This window comes from Corvus cornix, chromosome 4, assembly GCF_000738735.6.
Source record: "Corvus cornix cornix isolate S_Up_H32 chromosome 4, ASM73873v5, whole genome shotgun sequence".
NCBI lineage: Eukaryota > Metazoa > Chordata > Aves > Passeriformes > Corvidae > Corvus > Corvus cornix.
Genome location: NC_046334.1, coordinates 2,590,837 through 2,614,989, shown reverse-complemented (window position 1 = coordinate 2,614,989; position 24,153 = coordinate 2,590,837). Strand labels below are relative to the sequence as shown.

At 42.6% G+C, this 24,153-nt stretch overlaps 1 protein-coding gene across 1 annotated transcript in view; it reads left to right on the top strand.

Moving 5' to 3' along the window:
• Positions 1 to 24,153, top strand: part of NDST4 (N-deacetylase and N-sulfotransferase 4) — a 70,109-nt gene that overhangs the window by 7,577 nt on the left and 38,379 nt on the right. Inside the window, exon 2 of the mRNA XM_010411355.4 lies at positions 6,317 to 7,554. Within this exon, the coding sequence (XP_010409657.3) occupies positions 6,574 to 7,554 (981 nt within the window). The 5' untranslated portion in view covers positions 6,317 to 6,573. The remainder of the gene's footprint in view (positions 1 to 6,316; positions 7,555 to 24,153) is intronic.

Genomic DNA, 24,153 nt, shown 5'->3' with positions numbered 1-24,153 from the left:
ATTTAAAGAATCTACTAAAAAGAAGCATAGTGACCAAATAGTTTAGCTTCTAACAGGCTATCCCAGAGCCTAGGGCTGTATCTCTTTTTTTGTGTAAGAAACCTCCAAAAAGTTTTAATAATCATCCACTAAATCTGTAATCCTTGGTAAATTTTCAAAATCAATACAGAAAATCTGCAGTTATTTGGTTGCTAATAGAACTACAAAAATGGGTTTTAGCAATTTTTTTTTAATGGCTTAGCTTGTCTATCCAATCAAACCGCATGTACAGAGCTTGGCTACTACATTGATTGACTTTAAGGAGTCCTACTTAGGGAGCCATTCTATTGCACAAATGTTGTCTCTCAGCTGAGTTCACAACACAAATCATTCTATTGGAACTGGAAAGCTAATTGACAGCCGTATGAAAGTGGAAAACAGTACCAGAATAGAGGGACTGTAATAAAACATCTGATACAGCATCTCACAAAAGTTTTATTTGAAGAGTTAAATGAATTCAAATTGGCTTCCATTGAAGCATTAAACTATGAATTGAAAAGTGATGAAGAGCCATTAACCAAGCGAGAGCAGGAGATTTGTTGCATCAAGTCAGGGGGAATGTTTTGTAGGCTGCCTCAGAACACTGTGTAAAGCCTGCTTTTATTCCCCACCTTCATTCACAAGGACTGGGGCACTGACAGCGTGGTAATTTCACCTGCACTCTCCATTAATCCCATCGGGAAAGCAAAGCAAGGACTCAGTCCTGCAGGTCACACACATCCCTGATCGCAGGCCCAACTCCCTGCCATGACCTTTTGGCTCTGTCCTCATGGCCTTGGCAGTAAGCTGCTGACCTTCAGATCATCTCTCAACACCTTCTTTTCAGCCTTTTACTTTAATACACGTGCCATGAGGGTTGTGAACATCTGCTGAAGGGCATTACGCAAGAGCAAGGGGCTGTTGCTCCCAGCTCAGCCATGGGTCCCCAAGTGACTTTGGGAAAGTCAGGCTTGTACCCATTAATGCTATTTAGCTTTTTGAATTTTTGGTGAGTTACTGGTGAAAAGTGGTAGATCTTAATACCATCACTCGTGCTAGATGGACACATTTATTAGAAACTGCATTAAGAAGGTACTTTAAAAATTATATTAAGTCTGGCCACAGAATTTAAGGTATTTTGCCTGATGACATCAAAATATTATATATATGGTGATAATTTTGGTATCACCACACAACATCTGGAGCTGCTCAGAGGGTGAGCGTGGTCACTAACACCTACCTGTTGTGATGGTGACAAGAGCCACTGTGTCAAGAAACAAGAAATACTTACATAGATTCTCTCTTGCATGGCTCTCATCAGGCCATACCTAAATTACTGATTTCCAGGAGCTTCCATGCCTGACACTCCAGAGAAACCACCAGTCAGCAATTTCTGAGGAGCTATTACAACTACTCGTTATGTTCAGAAGTACTGATGCGTTAGAGATCCATAAATTGTGCCATTTGGAGGAAGCCTCAGTGAAATACCCCAGATGGATATTTAGGGGGTTTTCTGGGTGGTCCAAATGACCGTGGGACTGTTGGAAGTTAATGGGTCGGAAGAAGGAAGCATTGAGGCTGAACATCAGGCAACACTCAGCAGAAGTGTGGTCTGGTTAAGTCTTAAAGCACATTTCTGCTAGGAGCTAAGCAACATGAAGTGTCACATGTGGGCTGGGGAACCAAAGGATGTGCATATGCATAGGTGTACACTTGTGTGAGAATATTCCGGTGTCTAAAACTCATCTCCAAATCACCCTCCGGCCACTGCTCCACGAGGGAGCCTTTTCACCAGTTCCTGAAATCATCTGGAAAAGTTTAAAGCCAAAGAGAAACAGAAGTCAGCAGGGTCAAACAGCTCCCTTCCAAGTATTGTTTCACGCTAAAATCACACCAGCTTTCATCAAATGCACAAGTTGAAGTATTTCAAACTCTTTGCTTTATATTCATTGATTATCGACTTCACCCTCTGGCATCATTTAGCTTTCTGAAATCACACAAGATTACATGTGCACTATAGACTTGATCAAATGGCTGAAAATACCGAAAAATTGGGGATTAATTTACACATGATTAGTCATTGAAAAGAAACAAAAGAGGTGAAAGTGCTGAGCAGCCTTTCCACTCAGAAATTATAAAATAGAAGTCAGAAGGTCTGCAATAGCCTTTATCAGCTGAGAGGCTGGCCTTATCCTAGGTAAAGAGTTTTCTAACACCTTGTGATGAGCTATGAGAAGCTGGTACCAACATCTCAAGCAAAGCCACATTTACAAACACAAAGCACATTGCAGCTTTGTTAAGTTTGGAAAAGAAAAAACCAGTTACTTTCAAAGAGGATCTAAGTTTTGTGAGCTCAGTCCAAAAATCTCCTGGAAACTTTTGTGAGAGTGAGAAAAGAAAAGTGCTCTTTTTTCTTTCTGCAGTGAATAGAAACGCTGAATTTTTGCTAATGGTCACCAGGAGTCATTTATCACTCAAATCAGTTTGCTTGTTTCTGTAATGAATGAGGAGTCACATGCAAGGAGCAGCAAGGCAGGTACCATGATTCATTGGGCTGCTAGTAAATGACAGGAGTCATACAAGCTTAGAAAGGAAAGAAAAGAGGAAAGGCTTTACATTAGGTTTTTAGCCTAAAGGGGAGTTATATATATAGACAATAAAGACATTCTGACTTCTGATTTATTCTGGAGTAAGGAAGGGAAAGCTCTGTCCTGCCTCCAGGTGAATTACTCCCAGCAGTGCACTCTGGTGCAGACAGGAGATTAGCAATGGCCACACTGCTGGGGAACAACGAGGGTCCTGCTCCTCTGCTCGGCACTGTCAGCACTGGCACGCTCTGAACTCGCTGCAGACGTGAAGTCCATTAGCTCCATCCTCAGGGTGAATGAACACATCTGATGGCTTAATAGCAATACTTCTACTTTCCATAAGCTGAAGTAGCTCAGAGACCCTTTGCCTACCTATGATCAGAGGTAAGAGGAGCTCCCCAAGCCCACACACCAAGTCTGCCTGTTCAGGCACCAAGCCCTGGGGGAAGCTGTGCCCGTGGGAGCTGGCCCACGAGGGAGCCAGCTTTAATTCCTGATGCACAGTTAACACATGGCATTAATAAGGGGCTGTTTCTCTTCGCTGTCGTGCTATCAGTTTTAAATAGTCAAGTCTTAATCTCCCAATCAATCATCTTCAAAATCAGCACACTTTAGTCATCAATCAAATGCATTTCTGCGGGCAAGCAGGAAGTGTTATTTAGCAAGGAGGCAGCAATTTTTAAACCTCCATTTTTCTTCAGCTGCCTGAATTAAAGAAAAATTAAGAGTCCCTGCAGATGTCTCTGACATCACAACAGAGTTGTACTGCAGAGTTCTGCTCTTGCGGGGGAAAGGCCCCACGTTGAGTAAACCAGCTGAACAGACCAGCTCTGGAAGAAAGTAACCTTGATTCCTTGACCAAATGTGCCCAACTTTGGGCTTTACCCCCTTGAAGTCAGTGAATGCTCAGCAGTGACCACAGGAACACAGGACCCTCAAACACCGGTTTCCAAAATGAAACTCCATTAGTAACACTAATTATGAAATATGGCCTATTTCCATGTTTTTCAAATTAATCTAGCACAGGAACTCTCCGAAGATAGTTGAATTTTGGAGGGAATATAAAGCTCTTGAACTTTAAGGGGGAGAGTTTCAAAGGCACAAATGGCACTTAACTTCCAATTATGCCTTGGAAAAAGTCCCACTAATGGCTAATATAGCTGATTTACTTTCATAACCTTTAATTACTTCACACCATTCTTTTTTTTACTGAACAGTATAATCAGTTCAACAGAGCAGTTCAAACACAATGTGCAGACTAAAAAAGATCTGCTCCAATGCTGGGTTTCCTTATGCAAGTTTAAATTCTTTACCAATTCAGTATATTTAGAGATCGCAATAAGTGGGCATACTTGCATTTGGTTATAACATCTGCATACAACAGATAGTAGCTAGCATTAAATCTGATAATTAGTATTTTATCTGGATCAGATTTTACCAGTGTTATTTGGAGGAAATAGTTAGGGATGAAGACCATAGTTTCGTTTTGGCTGGTATAAAGTATGGGGATTCTCCTATTTTAATAATACAAGCTATAATGTCCGTGAAGTTTACTGTTTTGACAGCTTGCAATACCGGTACCCAGGACATCCAGCAAGACCAAACACTGAGGGGGAAATATGCAATTTTAGATCTCCTCACATGCTATTCCCTTGTGCCACAGGTGGAGGCTGAAACATTGGCTAAGCAATCCAGGGTGATCTAGAGGCACATTTCTTAGAGCAGAAGTCCTGGGTTTTATTTAATTTTAAACATAAGAGTCTTAATTAAGGTGTTTTACGTTCCCTGGGGATTTTCGATGCCTTCTGGCGGGAGCGTGGCCTCAGGCAGGGCTGTGTGCTGGGGAGCGCGGGGAGAGCAGGTGCTGCCTCGCAAAAGCAAGAAGCGATTGCCCTCTAGTGCCCAAAGCAAGCCGAGGCTGCACAGTCCGAGGAAGGGACGTTCAAGATTTCTCCAAGTTACGTGCCTGTCTCGTGCTGACCGAGCAAGCCTTTTGCAATCAGCTGTTTGGGGGGGGACACATCACCCAACCCTGAAGGCTGCCCCTCCCGCGGAGAGCAGGAGTCCTGATCTGATAAGCCCTCGGAGTCGGGCTGAGTGACTCATCAATGTCACCCAAACTCCAACACCGGCTCGCAGAGGATGCTTCACTTGATCCAGTGTTATCTTTTGAGGAAATCTTAATTGGAGGTTTAATAAGAAGTGAAATCCCAGCAAGCAGACAACGGCAGAACAAGGGAAGCACCAAAGCAGGGCAAGTACTCTTAAGATTATCAGGATGACTTCCATTTCCTAATGATAGCTGTGATTTCTTTTGTATTTCTTCTCTCGCACATAAGAAACGAGTAAATGCAGAAGAGGTTTATTATTACTATTTCTGTCCCCACTTCGTTCCCCTCTTGGCCAGTTGTGTGACACAGCAGGGTCACTGATGGAATAGCCCACAATCCAGGGGTATCCATCTCCTAGCAAGCTTCCAGCTGAGGAAGGTAAATCAGATAAGAGCTTGAACCTGGCAGAGCCACAAATGGCCTCAGAAACAGCTCCCTCTCTCTAAATGCTTCTTACAAGCATTTTCCAATTTTAGGTGCAAAGCTTAAGATGAATGAATAGTTTGCAGAACAAAAGTCAAAAGTGCAATCTGAGTTAATGGAGGAGGACACATGAACTGATAAGTATCTGCCTGGAAAAAGCATTTCTTCCCTGCAGTTCCAAAATCATTCATTGTTTACTGTCTCGCATTGTTCCAATAGACAAACAATATAAATAATTCAGAAAGATGTTAATTCCTACTTAAATCCATAGAGCAGCACAGGCTATTTATTTAGTTACCTTTAACTGCCTCTGAATCATACGGTTTACTGTTACCAATGGCAATTTTTCACCAATTTAGGCAGACCTGCCAGGAATTGCACAAGGGCTTCAGAGCAATGAGGTTTAAGCAGCTCGTACTTCATCCATACAGGGCCAGACCAGAGGCCCAGTGCTTTAGCTGGAGGTGTCATGGACCAGCACATGCACCAACTTGCCCACCTAGCACTAAAACAGCTCCCTTGAGGTACTTTTTCTGCTACATAGCACCTCCCATTGATCCCTGATGGAGGCAGAGCCATGCAGAGCTGCAGCCTGCAGCTGTAGCAGCCTGCTCATTCACTTGGAATGTCCCCATAGAATCTTGATAGTTCCTAAAATGGACCATGAAGTACTGATTGCTCTGAGTGCAGAATGGAAAAGGGAAAGAAAGTCCTACAAATCTTTCCTCAAACTCCTGTCCTGTCTTTCACTTTGCTCACATTAGTTTCCCAGTCCAACACAGAATTTATCACTTACGCAATTTGAATTTGACATGGAATGTGGTCCCATATTTTACAAAGATTCACTTCGTCCTAATTTTGCCCCTACAATCTTCCATTGCTCCCATTTGCAATAGCAACAATGCATGTTAGATGAGAAATGCTGATAAGTAGATGCACATCCTCAAAAAGCTATGTTCAGACTTCATTTCTGTACGCTAAGAACATGGGGGAGCTGCTTAATGCAGCTTACCTTAATGCACCGAGAAAGCAAGTGACACTGAGTGCTCCTCGAACTACTCAGAAACTTCCCTCTTTACTAAGATTACCAGTATCAATCACCGGCCTTATTAACGTGTGTTTTTAATTGCGTTATGGATTTTGTTTTACTTACTCTTCTTTTACTTCTTGTTGCAGATAATGTTAAGAGTCCTCTTCATTGATTATTGGCAGCTGCTGCGTTCTGAGAAAACCTCTTTCAATTTATCTTTCCGGATCCTTTGATTTCCCACTCCAACAGCTTTACAACCTCCCCAACAGCTTCATAAATGCACTGCAATGGTCACATGAACATCTTGGAAGGGGAACCTCCGCAACTCCTCGTTCCTATGGCACTGTAGGAAGAGCACCCGGAAAAGTGGCAAGTCCAGCAGGAGCTGGAAGCCCTGCAAAAGATGAATCTCATCGGGAAGCTACGCAGAAGCTTCCGAACTCTGGTCATTCTCCTGGCCACCTTCTGCTTGGCAAGTATTGTCATCTCTGCCTATTTCCTCTACACTGGCTACAAGCAGGAAATGGCCCTTGTGGAAACCACTGGACAAGCAGAGTGCGAGGACCTCAAACTTCTGCCCTACAGGTCTGCGGAGCTGAGAACACCGAAGCCAATTGATCCCTCTAGAACTGATCCCACTGTGCTCCTGTTTGTGGAAAGCCAGTACTCCCAGCTGGGGCAAGACATCATAGCCATCCTTGAGTCCAGCAAGTTTCAGTACCACATGGTCATTGCACCAGCTAAGGGGGACATTCCCCCTCTCACAGACAATGGGAGAGGGAAGTACACCATTGTTATATATGAGAATATTTTAAAGTACGTGTCCATGGACTCATGGAATAGAGAGCTTCTGGAAAAATACTGTGTGGAATACAGTGTTAGCATAATTGGTTTTCATAAAGCCAACGAGAACAGCTCCCCGAGTGTCAGAATGAAAGGGTTGCCATTACAGCTGTACAACAACGTGGCCCTCAGAGACTGCGTGGTAAACCCTCAGTCGCCCCTGCTGCGCATCACCAAAGCGCCCAGGGTGGAGAAGGGCCCCCTGCCTGGCGAGGACTGGACAGTGTTCCAGTTTAACCATTCCACCTACCAGCCCGTGCTTCTGACTGAGCTGCAGCCCGCCAGGCCCACCCCCGCCACCCTGCCGAGGGCTGCTCTCTATGCAACCGTCATCCAAGACTTGGGCCTGCATGACGGCATCCAGAGAGTCCTCTTTGGAAACAACCTGACCTTCTGGCTCCACAAGCTCATCTTTATCGATGCCATCTCTTTCCTGTCGGGAAAGAAGCTCACGCTCTCCTTGGAGCGCTACATTCTCGTGGACATAGACGACATCTTTGTCGGGAAGGAGGGGACAAGGATGAACGTCAACGACGTGAAGGTAAGCGAGAACTGGGGGATACCATCCCAGACACGTGTATGTGCAAATGGGTGTTTAAAAAGAGACAAAGCTTGTAAAAGCTGAAAAGCTCCTTTTCCTAGTAAAGGCTGAAAGTACACAAGTGCAGGCAGCAGATACATAAACCACAACCTGAGATTAAAAGCCATTTTGCCCACGTACATACAGAGATGCACATATGACTGTGTATATGTAGGGGCGTACACATGTATGTTGCACATATATATGTATATATAAAAAATACCTTTTAGAAGCCTTTTCCATATTATTTCTCTCACTATTCCTGTGAAGTAGACAGAACAATACAAGATGGTTGCCTTTTTAAACCTCAGCATCACTGAATTTAAAAAGAACAAAAAGAGCAAAAGGAAAAAAAAGAGCCTGAAGAAGTTACAGCCCCGATGTGACTTCTACGAGTTAGCAGGATAATTTTCATTACCAGACTAGTAGGTAAGCATTTAAAGTTACCAGTGACAGGGTGGAACCACAGCATTCACTCGAGCAAGTGACATAACCATCTGATAGAGTGAAAGGCCCACTGACTACTCACTGGGGGCTCTTCTACCCTTATTTTCCTGATCTGTACTATCCAGGGACACCATTAAATTTTTTCAGAGTAATTTTCAAAGATGTGTGCAACTTGGAAAGAATAGACAGAACTCAACAGCATGACAGTTATTTCTTGTCATTTTCCACATGTGGGAATCACAGTCAGAGATTAATTGAATCCCTAAGCATGCAATATCACATTATCCAGCCCTTTATTCTGGAGGGTTTTTCCTGTAAATACCCAATGCTTTCAAGAACAATAAGCAAGCCTTTTGTTTTTAAAGGCAGATTTCTATTTAATTTCTAAACCCTTATTTCCATTCCTACAATTTCTATATTCATTTGCCTCCTCATCCAGACCACTGAGGTATCCAAATACCCAGCAAAAGCAGTAGTCTCACATACAATTGAAACAATTTTGCACATCAGAACACCTGGGGTAATTCTATTAGCCAAACCAAGCGTATGAATGCTCATCAGGGCTGATTCTGAGCACCAGGCACTCCAAGCGCCTGGTGTCTTTGAGATCTCAGCACTGTGCACAAGCTCAGTGATCAAGTGCTCTCTCTCTGGAAATATATGGGAAAATGCTCCGAGAAAGGGCTTGTACACAAGAGGAAATTAACTCAAAAGGCAATTGTGAAACAAGTTTTTCAGCAATAGCTTCCCGCCTGCGCATTTTTGAGAGCATCCTTCTGACGTGGTTTGCTCCACTAAGGAAGCCTGTTACTAGTCCGCAGCAGTTCAAGAGCCCCCATCACCAGCAGAGGACTGTCCACACAGAGACATTTGGAGATTCAGAGCAGAGTTCTCACCAGCATCATCTCATCATGCAGGAAAAAAACCCAAGTCACCTCCATTATTATCCAACGTTGCTAGGCAAACCTTTCCACCTGTGCTTGGCACAGCAGCCAACAACATTGCTAGGCAAACCTTTCCACCTGTGCTTGGCACAGCAGCCATGCTTCCATGCTTGTTATAGGAGACACAGCAGAAAACTCCACATCCAGGGGCTACAGTAGGAGCTGGATGCTGTTAAAAGCATTCAGCATTATTTTTGTGTGCTGCACACATTTATCCATCTGAAAACCAACCAGTCCACGCTGCTCAATATCTAGGCAATAGCAAGGAAAAACATCTGCTAGGATTGAGACCTTGTTAATTTTTTTTTTTTTCAAGCGATGCATGGTAAGCCTTCTTTTATTCATTATGCCTGAGCCAGGGTAGGAAGGGAAACTTTCATTCTTCCCACATTTCTCTAGGGCCAAATTAGCAGCCCGCTTTCATCACAAAAACACGAACAGCGCCACTCACAGGACAAATCCCCTCCTCACCTCACACAAGAAATCATGCCACAAACTAACCACGGGGAGAAATCGCCTGCAGGCACAGGCTCAGAACCAACCTTCCCCTCAAGCTCTCTTTCGGGGACAACAAAAAGTTTATCTCCCTTTTCAGGTGAATGTTTCACACATAAATCCACCCTGCAAGTTGAACACCCATAGATACTTTGTCCTCAGCATCATGGATTTCATTTTGAACCAGTTACCCAGCACGGATTTGTTCCTCAGGGTATTTCACAAACACTTGCTACACAAATCAGTCCGTTCCTACGGCCTGGACATTCCCAGAATACAGTAACCCACAGAACAGAATCCTGCTAATGAACATAGCCCCGAAAGCAGAGTGCACTTTGGTTAGTTTACAGAAAAGGATAATTACAGCCAGTTAGAGAACGATCTCCCAAGTCACTGGGGGAAAGAGGCAATTAAGAACCAGCGGACCTGGCTTCACCCCATATGGCAGAGAAGCTCTGCTTGAGAGGCAAAAGTAACACCTACTCAGGAGGTTGGTATTTCAGTGATGGCAAAGCATTGCCCTGCCTTTGGGAGGAGTGGCTGTGGCTGCTCATAGACGGTTCACTTTGCAGAGATACAGGGACTCTCTGCTAGGCTCTCCAAAGGTGCCATACACACCCAAATCCCTTGGGAATGCTTTAGTACCCAGCGAGTCTTCTGGTAACAATATTAGCATGTAACAATAATATACCGAGTAAACCAATGCCTGTGTAATTACTTCTGCAACCCAAATGTTTTTGTTCCCTCACAAAGCTGTTTCTCAATTAGGTGCTACAGGGATATATACAGTTTTATAAAGGGTGGCATCAGCTACAGAAACAGAGATTAGAGAACAGGGTTATTATGGGCTCTGTTTACCACGGAAGATCTCCTAGTCCCTGGTGTTAGAAGAGTTGTGCAAGGTCATGTCTGGCTAAGTAATTAACAGGAACTGAGCAGAGCCACAGAAAGCTGTTTTTCCAAGCTTTGTCGAGATCTATCTTGAGCCTAGCAAGCCTCTGCAAATGAATTTCTCCCTTTCCTGCCTGCCAATATATTATCTCAGTGCTTGATTTTAGAGGGCAAAAGAATTCATCAGTTCATTTGCAGAAACAGTGAATTTGTGTACTTATAAATGATACTGGTTCCCAGCCACCCAAGTCCAGTATCACTGACATCAGTGATTTGGCAAAAAACTCCTGGAAATGTCTTGTTATGCTGTGTCTGGGAGTGCCATACAGAAAAAATACAAAGCTTTCACCTTTAGAGTTTGCTTTTAACTGAGCACAGAGAGGGCTGCATTATCCAAACAAGGAGTAAGAACTTGCTGAAGTATTTCTATTTTTTCTGTTGCCATAGTATGAGCTAGTACAATATTTACTCACCCAGGAAGAGCTCCACACAGCCACCAGGGCTTCTCCGTCACCTTTCACAAATACACGTTCTATTGTTAACTCAAAAGCCCTGCAAGAGCACAGTGCAAGCTAGGGCATTTACTCTTTAATAAATAAAAGAAATAAAAAAGCCCTCCAAATAAAGCAAAAGGCATTAGCCTTTCACTTTCTACCCTCCTTTTAGCTCTAGAATTTAGGCTGCAACACATGTTCTGGGTGGACTCGGGAACAACTCGTTTCGCTCTCTTCCCCCACTCTCTTTGCTGGAGAGGATAAGATTATCAAGGACAAATTGCTTGTCCCAGCACCACCATTTCCCACAGCCCCTTTCTCTAAAAGTTGCATTTTCCCTTTCAGTAGTCCCTCTAATTGTCACTATAGGGGTGGGAGCATCCTTGGGCTTTCTGAGCTACTCTAAAACGATGGAGCTGTGCTTGGCCATGTCCTTTGTTGTGTTACTGCTGACTGCAGGCCTTCCTTCTCCTTGCAGCCTGTCTGCGTTCCCCTCTGAGCTCCAGCCCACTTCCTTCAGTGAAAATAAGAATCACATTAGTCGCTGACATCTCCTCACTGCCACAGTCTGCACTTTGTCTTTGACCTTCGCCATCATTAAAATGCCTGGAACATGTAAAGCCTGTGATTTCTGGCTCATTTTAGTGTTTTAAAGCCAAGAATTCACGCTGGAGCTGCATCTTTCCTGGTGATTCCAAATTAAAAAGTACTGGCACAGCAGGAAGCTGAGCTCAACCACTCAATCTCTCCAGCACAGGATTATCCCTGAATTTTGTGCAAGGACAACTGCTTTCAGGTGGAACAACTGGAAATGTCTGGGCCATATTGCCAGGCATGGCAGAATGGTCAGTCCTGAAATAAAACAGTCACCATGATACCCTTTTAATAATAATAAGCCCCTGCCAGGAAAGTAACCACACCCATGGCCAGTCTAGGGAGAAGCTGAGTCCAGGAGATGTGTGAGCGCAGGAATCCAGAGGAGACAGCCAAGCATTAGTCACTACAGGCTGGGTGACACTTCTGTCACCTAAAGCACTTGAGAGTGACAGTGAAGAACGCAATGAAGTGGAGTTCTGGAGCTCCCACTTTTGGATGGTCTTGAAGTCTTTAAAAATGAATTTAAAGAGCAGCTGAGAGGCATTACATGAAAACTTTAATAATCTTTTTAAAAATGGGAGTGCCTGCTCCATTCTGCTTCATCAGAGATGACAGTTCATTCAATATTTGCCTTGTTCGGGTCTCTTGACTCACCCAGTTCTTAGTAATTTGAGTGTTGAATACTGCTCAAGTGCCTTGTCAAGACACATCAGACAAAATGTTTCGTACTTATTTTGTTTCAATAGGGCCTGTTCTTTCATTCAGAATTTCTGTACCAATGTAGTTAAAAACCACAATTCCCTTGCCACCAACAAAACATGTATTCTTCTCCTTGGCAACCTGATGGATTGACTGTCTGTCTGAGTACCCTCCCTGAATTACAATAGATTTGGGGTTCTCTTGTCTGCCAGGTTCCCACTGAAGATTAGGTGGTCTTAACAGTGTTTTATACAGTCTTGCCAGAAAACAGATTCTGGTGGCTCAAATTTTCTACCTCTTGAATTTATTAAACAGTTATGTCCCAAGCAAGATCTTCCTGAATGTTTGAAAACTAACTCACATTTAAAAATATAGAAATGGCAGGTTTTTCAGGTCAAATTCAGAGATTTCTAGTGCTCACACATCCTGCGCCAAGCACCACTGACTTGTGACACGTTCTTCTTCTACACTTGCACTAATTTTCTGGACTTGTACTTATTTCTTGAATCCTTTCTCCAAAATAATTTTCAAGTCATAGGTTGCGTCATACTGGAGTATATTTCCAGGATACACGTGGTACTCTATTTAATTTAGCTTCACTTAGGGAATCCATAGGATCCAAAAAACACATCTGCTTTACATCCACCCCTCAAGAGACCTGCATTAACCTGACCTTTAAAACAACGCGTATTAGTTAAAAAGGAGCTCTAACAGTTGCTTCCGGCACAGAAAACAGCACTCTGAAATGATGGAATAGCCTTGTAGAAGGGCCAGGCAGTGCAGACTGCAAGAGCAGTCATAATTATTGCCTTAAAAGCACTTGATGCAGCAATAAACACATTACCAGGAACCCATCTATAACACAGCTCCTTCAGGAGCAGTGTTACTTAAGTGACTTTAAATATGCCTTTGTCATCCAAATGGGAGCAGGAGGAACACTTAGAGCAAAAGCTCAATTTAGCACCGTTGGCATTATTCAAATGATGTGCAAGTGGCAGTGCTCAGGAAAAGGGTGGATACAGGGAGGGACGGACAAACAGGTGAGGAATAGAGAAATTCTCCAAGAGGAAAGGAGAAAATTGAGACTTCAATTATTTAGCAATAATTAACTAGGCATTTTCTGTCCAGCTCTGTATCATAATGCAGCATAAAACCAAATATTTGACTATGTCTGGCTTCAAATCCCTAGATAGATTTGTCTGTCCATGCACCCCTATAGCTTTATCTACGTATCCTCACACAAATTAAATCTTAGGGTCTTTGTCTTTTCTATGAATATTGCCGAAGATCCCTTCACTTGCTGCTTTTACTTCCAATATTCTACACCTCCACCTGTCTTCTTCCCATGGAGGCAGAATAATCCAAGGGGTTTTAAGTAAACGTTACCAAACCCCAGCTTATGCAGAGGGCACAAGAAGAGTCCAGCAAGAGCTGCACCCCAAACACTGAGCATGGTGTCCCTCTAAAGTGCCAAATTACCTTTAATTTGAGATGGACACACTCTGCTAATTGTCATTCCTGAAAGTAAACATCACATGCCAGCAGGTGGGACTTCCAAACTGCTAAATCATCAGCAGCAGGTTATGGTACCTCAGAACAGAATAACCCTCAAGCCACACCTCCTGCTCCTGAAAAAACTGCCTTTGGTCAACATCTGGGATGTGCCCATTGCTTCCTGTGAGCTGTGCATTCATCTGCAGGGACATTTAGGCATTCCCAAGGGGCTGCACAATCTTCATAAATGTCTCCTTTTCCTCTGGACATCTACAGAGTCCAAATACTGTTACAGAGACATCAGAGCAAATGACCTTCTGAGTCCATCGTTCAACAGGAGTTAGGCATAGCTTGGAAGAGTTGGAATGAGGCATGGGTGGCTTTCAGCAGAGTTTGTTGGAGAAGAGTGCTCTGCATACTTAAATAAAAATTATTTTCGATGGCTATTCATTCATCTCTCAAAAAAAGAAAGTACAAAAATTGTTTTGCCTCATGGGGAATTCTAATATAAGCCTATTTGGTAATTTAAATATGTATTTTGTGTCAACAAAATTTCTAATGTTAAACATGGTAATTTATAGCTTAAACAGTCACACCATTTTATAGCTAATATCTTATAAAAGTTAAGAATTTCTCTCCAGAAATGTCAGGGAGAAAACAAAACAATTTTTATTTAATTCCATTAAGAATTTAGTTTTCAAAAATTTACAAGAAAATGAAAGGATAAGCTATTGACAATTTCCCACAAACCAATGTATTGGCTAAAACACTCCGGGGCTTTCTGGGCAGCATTTTTGTTCGTCAGGATTTGATTTACTGCAACACATTGCCTGCATTGGAGTGTTCTGACCTCAAACTGCAGCATTTATCATTGATGAGGGGAGCATACAATAAGAAGCTCCCGTATTTCCAGTTGAGGCTGGCACAGAAGGCACCAAGGCAGCCTGACAGCTTCTGTAAGAAACTAAAGTTCCCCCTTTTAGAGTCCAGAGTTTGCCTTCTTTAGGAAATAAAGCCATGGATTAAGTGGTTTTTTCCCCTTCAGAAGCACAAATTATAAATATCCTTTTCCAAGCCATGACAATTTCTCTAAATATTTGTAAACCTTGCTCTCCTCTGTGTTTTTGTTCCTTCTGCTAATTACCAGCACTATTTTAGTCTGCTGTTCACATTTTTCATCCAGACAGCACCCAAACACAAGTGGGATCTGTGGTGTGATACACACTCAGCTTCTCTAACACATGACATCCCTGCTATTTTTAACACTTCTGATTGAAAAAGGCTGAATCCCTTTTCTCAGAGTTTAGTTTTTTTAATTGATGTAGTCATTTAATTGGCATTTTAGCACTTAGTTTTGAAAGCCCACAAACTAAATCTCTTAAAATTAATACCACCTTCACAATCCTTTCTGACCAAGGTATGGAAAAATGCAGAGGGTAGGATTTTAAGTTTTCCTTCCACCCTATTTGTTTAGCCATTTATCCTTACACTAAGTAAGTGGAAAATCCTTCTAAAATGGCAAAGTGGCAAGGCAGAGGAAAATGAAGTTTATATTCTTGTTGCTTGATCAACTTGGATTGCACCAGTGAAACAGCTTCCTGTGGCAAAATGTTGATTTATGAAATGCAGAATGTTTCACGTGAATACGATTCAAACACAACTGTGTTTTGGCAGCTCATCTGCTGTGGCAGCCTAAAGGAAAAGGGGGCAGTTTGTAGAATATTAAAAAAAAAAATAAATTCCAAAGATCATAATTAAATGTAGCTTTGGAATTGCTGATCTTCCAGAAATTAAAAAATGCAAATAACTCACACTTTGCTGAGACTTCTTTAATATGAGAATATCCCAGGAAATGGATATTTCAGGTTATTACTGCCTCTTCATTTTATGTAAAAGCCAGAATTATTAATGTAGTTTTTACATTACATATTAAATCTAAAATACCAACACTGAAGCAATTTCTACGAGCTGTCTCACTATTACACTTGAACTGCCTGGATTGAATCAGATTGAATTAAAGCCATGGGCTTCAGGACCTGTATGTTTTTCACCCCAAAACATCAGCTCTTCAGGTAAAAAGTGGTATAAAAAATGATGGAATTCACATTTCTGACAGGAGACTGTATTTGCCTGCCTTGCCCAAACCTCATGAAATATTGGCTCTTAAAGCTGTCACTGATTCTTGATAGCACAAGTGCTTTTTTGGAGACCCAGTTGCTTTAACAGGGCAAATCACGCGGGCAGCAGGTTGTACGTGGGGAAAAGCACCCTGGTGGAGAACAGGACAAGGGAAGGAGGCTCAAGGGATGAGGATCAAAGTGCTCTGTCCATTTTCCAGTAATATTTTAATCCCTGAGGGCTACAAAGACTGAAGACCTCCATTGTAATAATATTTACTGTGAGTTTTTCAGCAAATTAGCACAAATGTTTGGGAATTAATTGAATATACATGCATAAATAAGCATTAATCTATATGAATCTATAATTAATAGAGATTAAATACTCTATAACCATATTAATTTAGGCGTAAGTGTGAACTGCTGAGGCTATGCTCTGCATGGTCAATAGTAATAATAATGACCATAATAATAACAATAATAATAATAATGCATTACATTTTAAAAAGGTAGGTTAAATGCAGAATGTGAATTCTTTAATAAAAAAGCTCTGCATGTGTCTTCCTAGTAACTTATCCCGAGATTTATGTGCATCATAAACAAATATGTCTGTGGTATTATAAAGTGCAATTCCACTGTATTTGTTATTAGGAAAGGGAATACAGTTTCCCATATGCTTTCACTGTTATTTCTGCTGTAACTGGGAACAGGCTGCCAGTACATTATCAGGAAATAAGAGCTACCCATCCCTGCTGTAAATATTCTGAGGTGAGTGTTAAAGACCAGAGGGGATTTCAGGCTGGAAACCTGTGCCTGTAGATCCCCATGTCTGCAAAAGACTGGAAAGAGCCTGCTGTAGGATGGCTAAAACCAGCCTTCTTAAAGGCTTCTGCTCTTAAACTGCTCAAACCCACTGATACTCCACATACAGAAATACTCTGGGTTTAGTCATTTCAGTGGTGCCATAAGCCATGGGGTGTGCTGAACCCCTGCAGAGGAGAGAGGGGACAAAGAAGGGGGAATGCAGAGCCCACGGAAGAGCTTGAGGAGTAAGGAAGGTCTCCCACAGCGGAAAAATACCACCCAGCTTTCAGCTCTTTCTCATCTTACAGCTGCACATTATTTTCAGGATTGGGATGTACACCTTGTCCAACAGTCCTGTTTGGCTAGCAGAGCATTACCCAAGTAAAACCTGTCTCAGCAATTCAGTATTTGTGATTTTTAAACAGCTATTCCCATATAAAATAAAATTATTGCATTACCCCTTCAGCTGTGAGAGTAATAGAAGCTCTCACTTCAGAAATGAGTGGAAATTTAGTGTAACAACTGTAATTAAAAGCTCGATAGTTTGCTGAACATATTTTTCCCAGTTTAATGATCCAGTGTTACATGAATTCATACTTTACGCTGCAAGTAGCTACAGCTTTGAATGGCAATATTGAGAGAGAAGAGAACAGCCTTTAATGATTAAGATTAAAAGCAACTAGATTTAAAAGTTAACTGCCTCAGTAATGCCACTTTCTGGCTGCCACCACAATGCATATGAATGGCTCTGAAATAGGAAACTGTTTTAAGCAAAACCCAAAACAAACCTTTCCCCCCAACCTTTCTGTGCTTCTTTTGTTTTTCGAGACAATGCTATGCAGGTATTTAATGTGCTGGTAGGATTGGCTCTCTCCCCTGTTCCCAAGTGCTAGAGACCTATTCACCATAAAGGTTCACAGGCAGTGTTCTCCTACATGTGAGAACAGAGAAAAGCCAGGAGTTTCAACTGTTATGAGACTTAGGAAAGGATCACAAACATCACAAACACTGATTTTTCACTAGATTATTATTGTCAGCCATTATTACTCTTGGAGAACATACTGCTCCTCTAGGGTCTGGGCTGAACCCTTCACCAAGAACTAATCCCTGGGGAAGGCTCCATACACCACGGGAATGTGTTCTCATACGAATGGTAAGTTGGGGAAGGGAATGAGAAATTTCAAAATTATGTTCCCATTCTCTTCCAAGCAGCCAAGAAAACATGTTGTAAAAGACATCAGTAACCACTCCCTGACAAAAAAATGCTTGTTAGAAATGTTCTCTTTCTCTTCCACATAATTCACCTCGTGCACTCAAGCACAGCATTTGTCCTGTGTAATTTAGAAAATCCGGGATGAGGAGCTCAAGGAGAACACAAACATTCCTTCCTAACAAGAAATACTGCGGGTGCACAGTGCTCAGGGAAATCCAGTACATTCCAACACCAAAAAAGGCTGTTTGTCAGAAGCAGTTTTGGAAGCCCTAGGGATAAGTCTTCCCTGTCAAGAATGATTTAGCAGCATCTAGAAAGAGATGAGCTCCATCAGACTGGAGCAAATTCACCCAAAGCCTCTTTTTCTCTCTGGTGGCTGAAATTGCCTCCCAGACTCCTGGTGACGGGGCAAGGGAGCAGCTACTCTCCTTGCTTCAGCGTCTTTTCCAGAGCCTGGTGAGCCAGGTTATCATCCTCTTCCCTGCTCAGGGAGCTTGGGACCAGCTGCCTTGCTGTGGGCACTTAGGCGAGGTTCAGCTGGAAAAGTCAGGTAGAAGGGCTTCCTGTTAGCAGAAGTTCCCTTCCTAGGAAGTTACTGAAAGGCTTCATCACTTTGCCGCAATTACATTGGACCACTTGAATTTCTTGAGGGTGCAGGTTTGAGGTTTTTGCCAATCTCTAGTCCAGAGTGATCTGAGGAAGAGCAGTACTTCAGTTTTGCTCTGAGTGTAATTTTCCCACTTTTTGGAAAGGTGTGGTGATACTTTTGAACTCGAAACATTTCCTTTGACTGTTAGAGTGATTTGTTCTCAATTTGACCTGAAATTACATAGTTTTATGAAAAAGTAACCTACTGGAACTTCTGAAATGCTTGATTTCAAATGTGTCAGCCGCAGTTGGTGATCTGGATTGATTTTATTGGACAACATACTGGCTTTTCATGTTTCTATTCAAGAGAATTGAGCAGAAACGCAACATGGGCATTGCCGTTTTGCTTTGGATCTTCCAGCTTCCTCCTCTGGACAGCTCACTATGCTGTCCTCATGCTGGGAAGGGTAATAAAGCAGTGATAAGCAAGAGGATTTTCTGGGATGGAGGGATTTTAAACCTGTCCTCGAGGACAATAAAGGTTTTAGCTCCCTCTGCTCTGAACCTGAAGGAGCAGAGGGTGGCAGAAGCACTCTGATCTCTGGTGAAAGAGATGTGGTGTAAAGCAAGAAGAGTTGCCTTGCAATACCCTTTTCATTCCACAGAAACATCCAATTCTAGTTATCAAAACACTGAAGCAAGCTCCCTGGATAATGGAAGACAGCATCACAAAGAAGGAAGAAGGGTCAAAGAAGTTAAGCTCTGCCAGACAAGTATCAAACATCTCAAAAATATTAAAAAGCAACCCTTAATCCTAGTGGTTTTTAAAGCACATCCTTACTCATCAAGATTTTGCAAACTGAAGGTTTCACAATAACTGAGGAAAACAGTACTCCAGACTTCCCTGGTTTCTGATTTTTATGGAGAGGGTGGGCAATGGACAGACTTGCATAGGGAAAAAAAACCCCAAACCTATGGAGGCACCCTCTTAAAGCCACAAGATACATCCATCATTGTGCCAACACGCCCAGTCTGAAACCTGAAGGACAGACCTCTGTTCAGAATATATCACCTGCTCCAATCTCTCTTTTATGATTGAATGTGTGCTGAAAAAAAAAGCTTAATTTCCCACCAAAAAGCATATACATCAGTTAGTTTTTAAGCAGTAAATTTAAAACAGGAATTTGAGATTGCTGGTAGGTGTTCAGAATTTTGAGATAAATGTCCATGATGAGAACTTTAAGGAAGTTTTATTTTTGTGACAAGTTATCCAAGTGATTGATTTCCAAGGGCAGTAAAGGAATGGAAGACAACTCTGATTAAACCTCAGTAGATCCAAAACCATAAATTAAAGAAGATAAATAAGGTAGCCTCCATTAGTCTAGCCTTTAAATAATTTATAGCAAGTGAGTACCCACCTGTAACAGGTTGTAGACTTTTTTTGTAATTCTTTCTTTTTGCTTAAGGAAGCAAGTCTGAAGCACCAAAGCACAAGAAAAAGAAAGAATATACAACTCAACCAAAATGCAGTTGTTGGTGTTACTTGTCTTTTACCCTATATTTGTATTGTGCCAAGGAGAGGGAGACTTTGATCCTTTTTTTTTCTTTTTGACATGGCCTAAACATGACCTGAGCTAACGAATGACCAAGTCTGGGTTTTATGTCGGTGACATGCAGCACAATGACTGACACCAGCACTGTTTCCTGCAAACAGGATCATGATGGCTCAACATGCATTTCTTACTAACATACTATTTTAGACCTTGATATGGCCCCTGTAAAGCCTCAGGATGGTTTTGCCCTTCAGTACTTATTTTAGGGGTTAATTTTGTGATTGATCAGAGCTGAGGTGGGGGTTCTGCCACTGCCTTTCGGGCCTCTTTTTTGATAGCTCTACAGTGCAGTTGGAGGCAGGCAAACCTCACCTGCCTCGTGCAGATGTGGATATGGGGAAATATTGCACCTCTTCTGTATTTCACGGGGCTGTTGTGCTGGCCAGGCTGAACTGCAGCCGTAGGGAGCAGAGCCATTCAAATTAGAACAAGCATTCCTGATCATGTTGTTTCAAAAACTGGACCAATAATCCTTGATCTCCCGCTGGCAGATTGCCTTCGCCTGATTCCCCTGCCTGAAGAACATTTCTTCAAGAGATTTCTTTTGCTGAAAATGCTTAAGCTTTTGAAAAGTCAGAACTGATAAGAAATAATCTCTAAGCCCCTTCACTGCTCTGCGCAAAGTGCCACCAGCTCCTGTCTCTGCTGCCTGATCCTGCAGGGAGGGACCTGCTCAGCCCCGGGCTTGTGCCAGCCCCAGGCTTCTCCACAGCCCAGGGTATTGCCACCTGTGCTCAGCTTGGGCACATGCTAATTTTTCCCCTTCCAGGATTTGTCGGCAGATTTGGTTAGTGTTCCTAGAAAATCCTTCCGAATCAGTAATGATTGATACTGGAGACCCTCAGTGCTTCGCCAAAGAGGCTGTAAATCTTGTCAGTGGGTAAGGCTGACACAGAGCAGCAATCACTGCTGGCAGGTGACCGCTGCAGCCATTCCCTGCTCCTGCAGCTCCAGCAGCAGGTCCTGTGGATGCCCCCAGCCAAGCCTAATGCCTTCGATCTTCCCCAGAATGGGAAGCAATTGCCTTTACTCATCTGTGTGGTCCCAGTTAAAATAAACCCTGCTTTTTATTCGTGCTCTTTATTTTCAGTTTATACTTTCTGCCCTGTTAGACTGCCCCCTTGCTCTTCATTTGAGCTTTTTGCTGCTAGATGCTCTAACAAGGCCAGGAATTGCTTTTTCCAAGAAGAGAGACCGAATTATCGCCATGGATATTTTATGTATCTGTGCACCTACACATCTGTGGTTGGTCAAGGTGCTCTCACTGCTGGGGTATCTGTGTCACACTCAGCATCATCTCTCTTCTAATACTAAATCAAAAGCCACCTCCTGAGTTCACAGGGATGTTATTCACCATTTAGTCATGAGTGAGTGGTGAATTGGGTGCAGTATCAGCCCATTCATCTCCTTCAGCTGAAACTGGCTTAACCTCTACTGGGACAGATGCACTCCTCTGGCTCAAATTAAATGCAGGTAGACTCCTCACAGTTTTCTGACTTCAAGACAGAGTTAAAAAACAGCAGCAGAAGTACATCTGATAAACTGGGTATTCCACTCATGGAGGAAAAATCTTTTTTTTCCTCTTTGCAATAAACATACTACACAAATATGTGCAAATCATCACTTTTTTTCTTGCTTCAAGAAACCCACCTATCGTGTCTGACCTCACACAAAGGCAGCTAACTCCAGGGAAATGCTGAACAGACTCAAGTAATAGCTCTACAATAAAAAATAGCTTTGCAGGCAGAGCTGGCTGTGTTCAGCCCCAGCCGAGAGCTCCCTATTAATTATTTATGTGGCACTGTGGATTAGCATGGTGCTTCACGGAAATAAATGCACAAGGAAATGCAGTCCCACCCCTTGTGAAGGCAGGGCCAAAGCCCTGCTTGCCCTGTTGGCTGTGCCCAGTGTTCTGCAGCCGGTACTGGGAGTGGCACCACTTGTGGGAAGGACTGGATGGAAAGTGTCTCTAGGTCTGTGAGGGTTGGCAGTTTCCCTCTGATCTAGCCCCTGAAGTTCCAGTCAGGTTTGGCATGGGGTATAGGGTGAGTGATTACAAAATTCCATCAAAGATTTGACTAACTCCAACCCCTAAACTCCTTTCAAACTCCAGCCAGTAAGTCAATAATGTGGATTCTTTCTGATTCCCACACTCTGGTATTATCTGCTATAAGCATGGGAAGTGGGCTGAAATCCTCACCACACAGAAATCATCAACTCGGCTTCACTGGGATAATAAATTCCTCACCAAGTTGAGCTTTAACAAGTGCAGATACAGCTGAGTTGATTGTCCCCCCTTATGACAGAAATTTATGTTCCAATCTGAAAACTGAAAATAAAGAATTTGGAATCCTGATCTTGCAGTGACCCCATCAGTGATGTCAGGTTAGACATCACTTCTTTACTGACAGCTTTTCTGTCAGAAAAAAGCAGTGGCTAGTTATTTCACACCTTCCTCACAGTCACTACTATGATTATAACTACTTTGTGGTATTCCTATCAATTCCAATTCCACTGGCTTTGAAAATTGCCAAGACCACAGCAGGCTTAGCCCGATTTTTTTTTTTTTTATCCTAGCATAGATTTCAGGGAGGGAGCAAGAGCGGTAAGAGGCAATCACAAAATCACATCCTGACAGCAGCTGCTTGCAGTGCAAAGAAACATTGCTGAAAGTACTCTTTGCTTTTTTTTCTTTCCCCAGCTGGAAATTTAGAGCAAAACTATAACTTCGTAGTTCTCCAACTTTCCACAGACCACCAGCAAATTGCTTCACAGAACAGCTTGGGAATGAACCTCAGGGCTATGTAGCTGCACAAGCATTAAGGACACGTGTTAGGGACAAAAATGAATAAATGCATTAAAAGACTTCTTAGTATTATAACAAGTATATGCCATAGAAGCCTGAGAAAACAATTTCGATTGGAAGGGGTTTCTGGAGGTGATCTAATCTAAGCCCCAGCTCAAAGCAGAGGTAATGTCAAAGTTAGGTATGTGCAAATATTTGCACATATTTCCTATCTACAGTATATATAAATAAGTAGTATTGTGTATCTAGTGAGCATATACATATTTTATGCACACACACCAGAGAGCAGAAACCTGCAGCAGTGGAATCACTATCCAGCACTAGGATCTGCTCCCAAATGAATAATGACTTTGAGTAATGGCAAGTGAGCCTGTTTTTGACAAGATTCTCAGTCATATCCCTCAGAAAGTGATGGGACAGTGTAACCTCGGCCACGTACCCCTGGGATGCTGGGCACTGGTACGTCCTCCCATGCCAGAAGCACTTCCTCAAACGAGTCTGTGCAAGTAAAATAACTCGAGATGACAGCAAATTACAGATACACTGCAAAGCAGGAATATCTAGCTTCCCCTCCTTCCCCTGATCTCCCTACAGACTGAATGAAGAACTTACGTCCTTTCTCACTTTCCCCCCACACTGTGCATTCTTTTCAACAGGCTCTGTAGTAACTTGGGATGGTGTTTCCTTGGGCAGCTCTCCCTCATGGAATGCCCCAGAGGCTGGGTGCTCTGGGCACCACAACCACACAGATCCTGCCACAGAGACAGGAACCTCCAAGATCTGGAGGTTTTGCTGCTTCCCAAAACTTACATTCACAGCACTGCCTCTGGAAGGTCACATGTATGAGCAGGAGCCCTAATTAAATGCCAGGCTTTCTGCTCCACACTGGAGTAATGTTGAGTCCTGCAAATCTTGTGTCCGTCCTGTGCTTTTCCTGATGCTCTCAGTTTCTGGGAATGTCCCTGAGATATCTGCAAGTGTCAGGAATTTGGTTCTGTTTTGCAGAAATAGTCTTTAGAGGTGTCATAAAGACATTTTGACAGCTGAAGTTTTCAAGCTGAACAATGTCTATGTTTCAGAGACTGTTAGCATTTTCCTCTACAACCAGACTTTAAGTTCTCACCAGCTGATCTCACAGACACTGGTCCTCTCTTTCCCAAGAACCCTTCCTGTCTCTAATGCTATTACCTGCTGTGGAAGCAGCATGAAAAGCACATGAAATATATATAGAGATATATATATATAGGTTAATAGAATGCTAGGAGGACAGGGATCTGTGTATTAATTCCCATAATTAATCCTTTTTTGGTTTAACTGAAGTTTCAGGGATCACCGGTCCCTGTCTGTGCATTTGCACA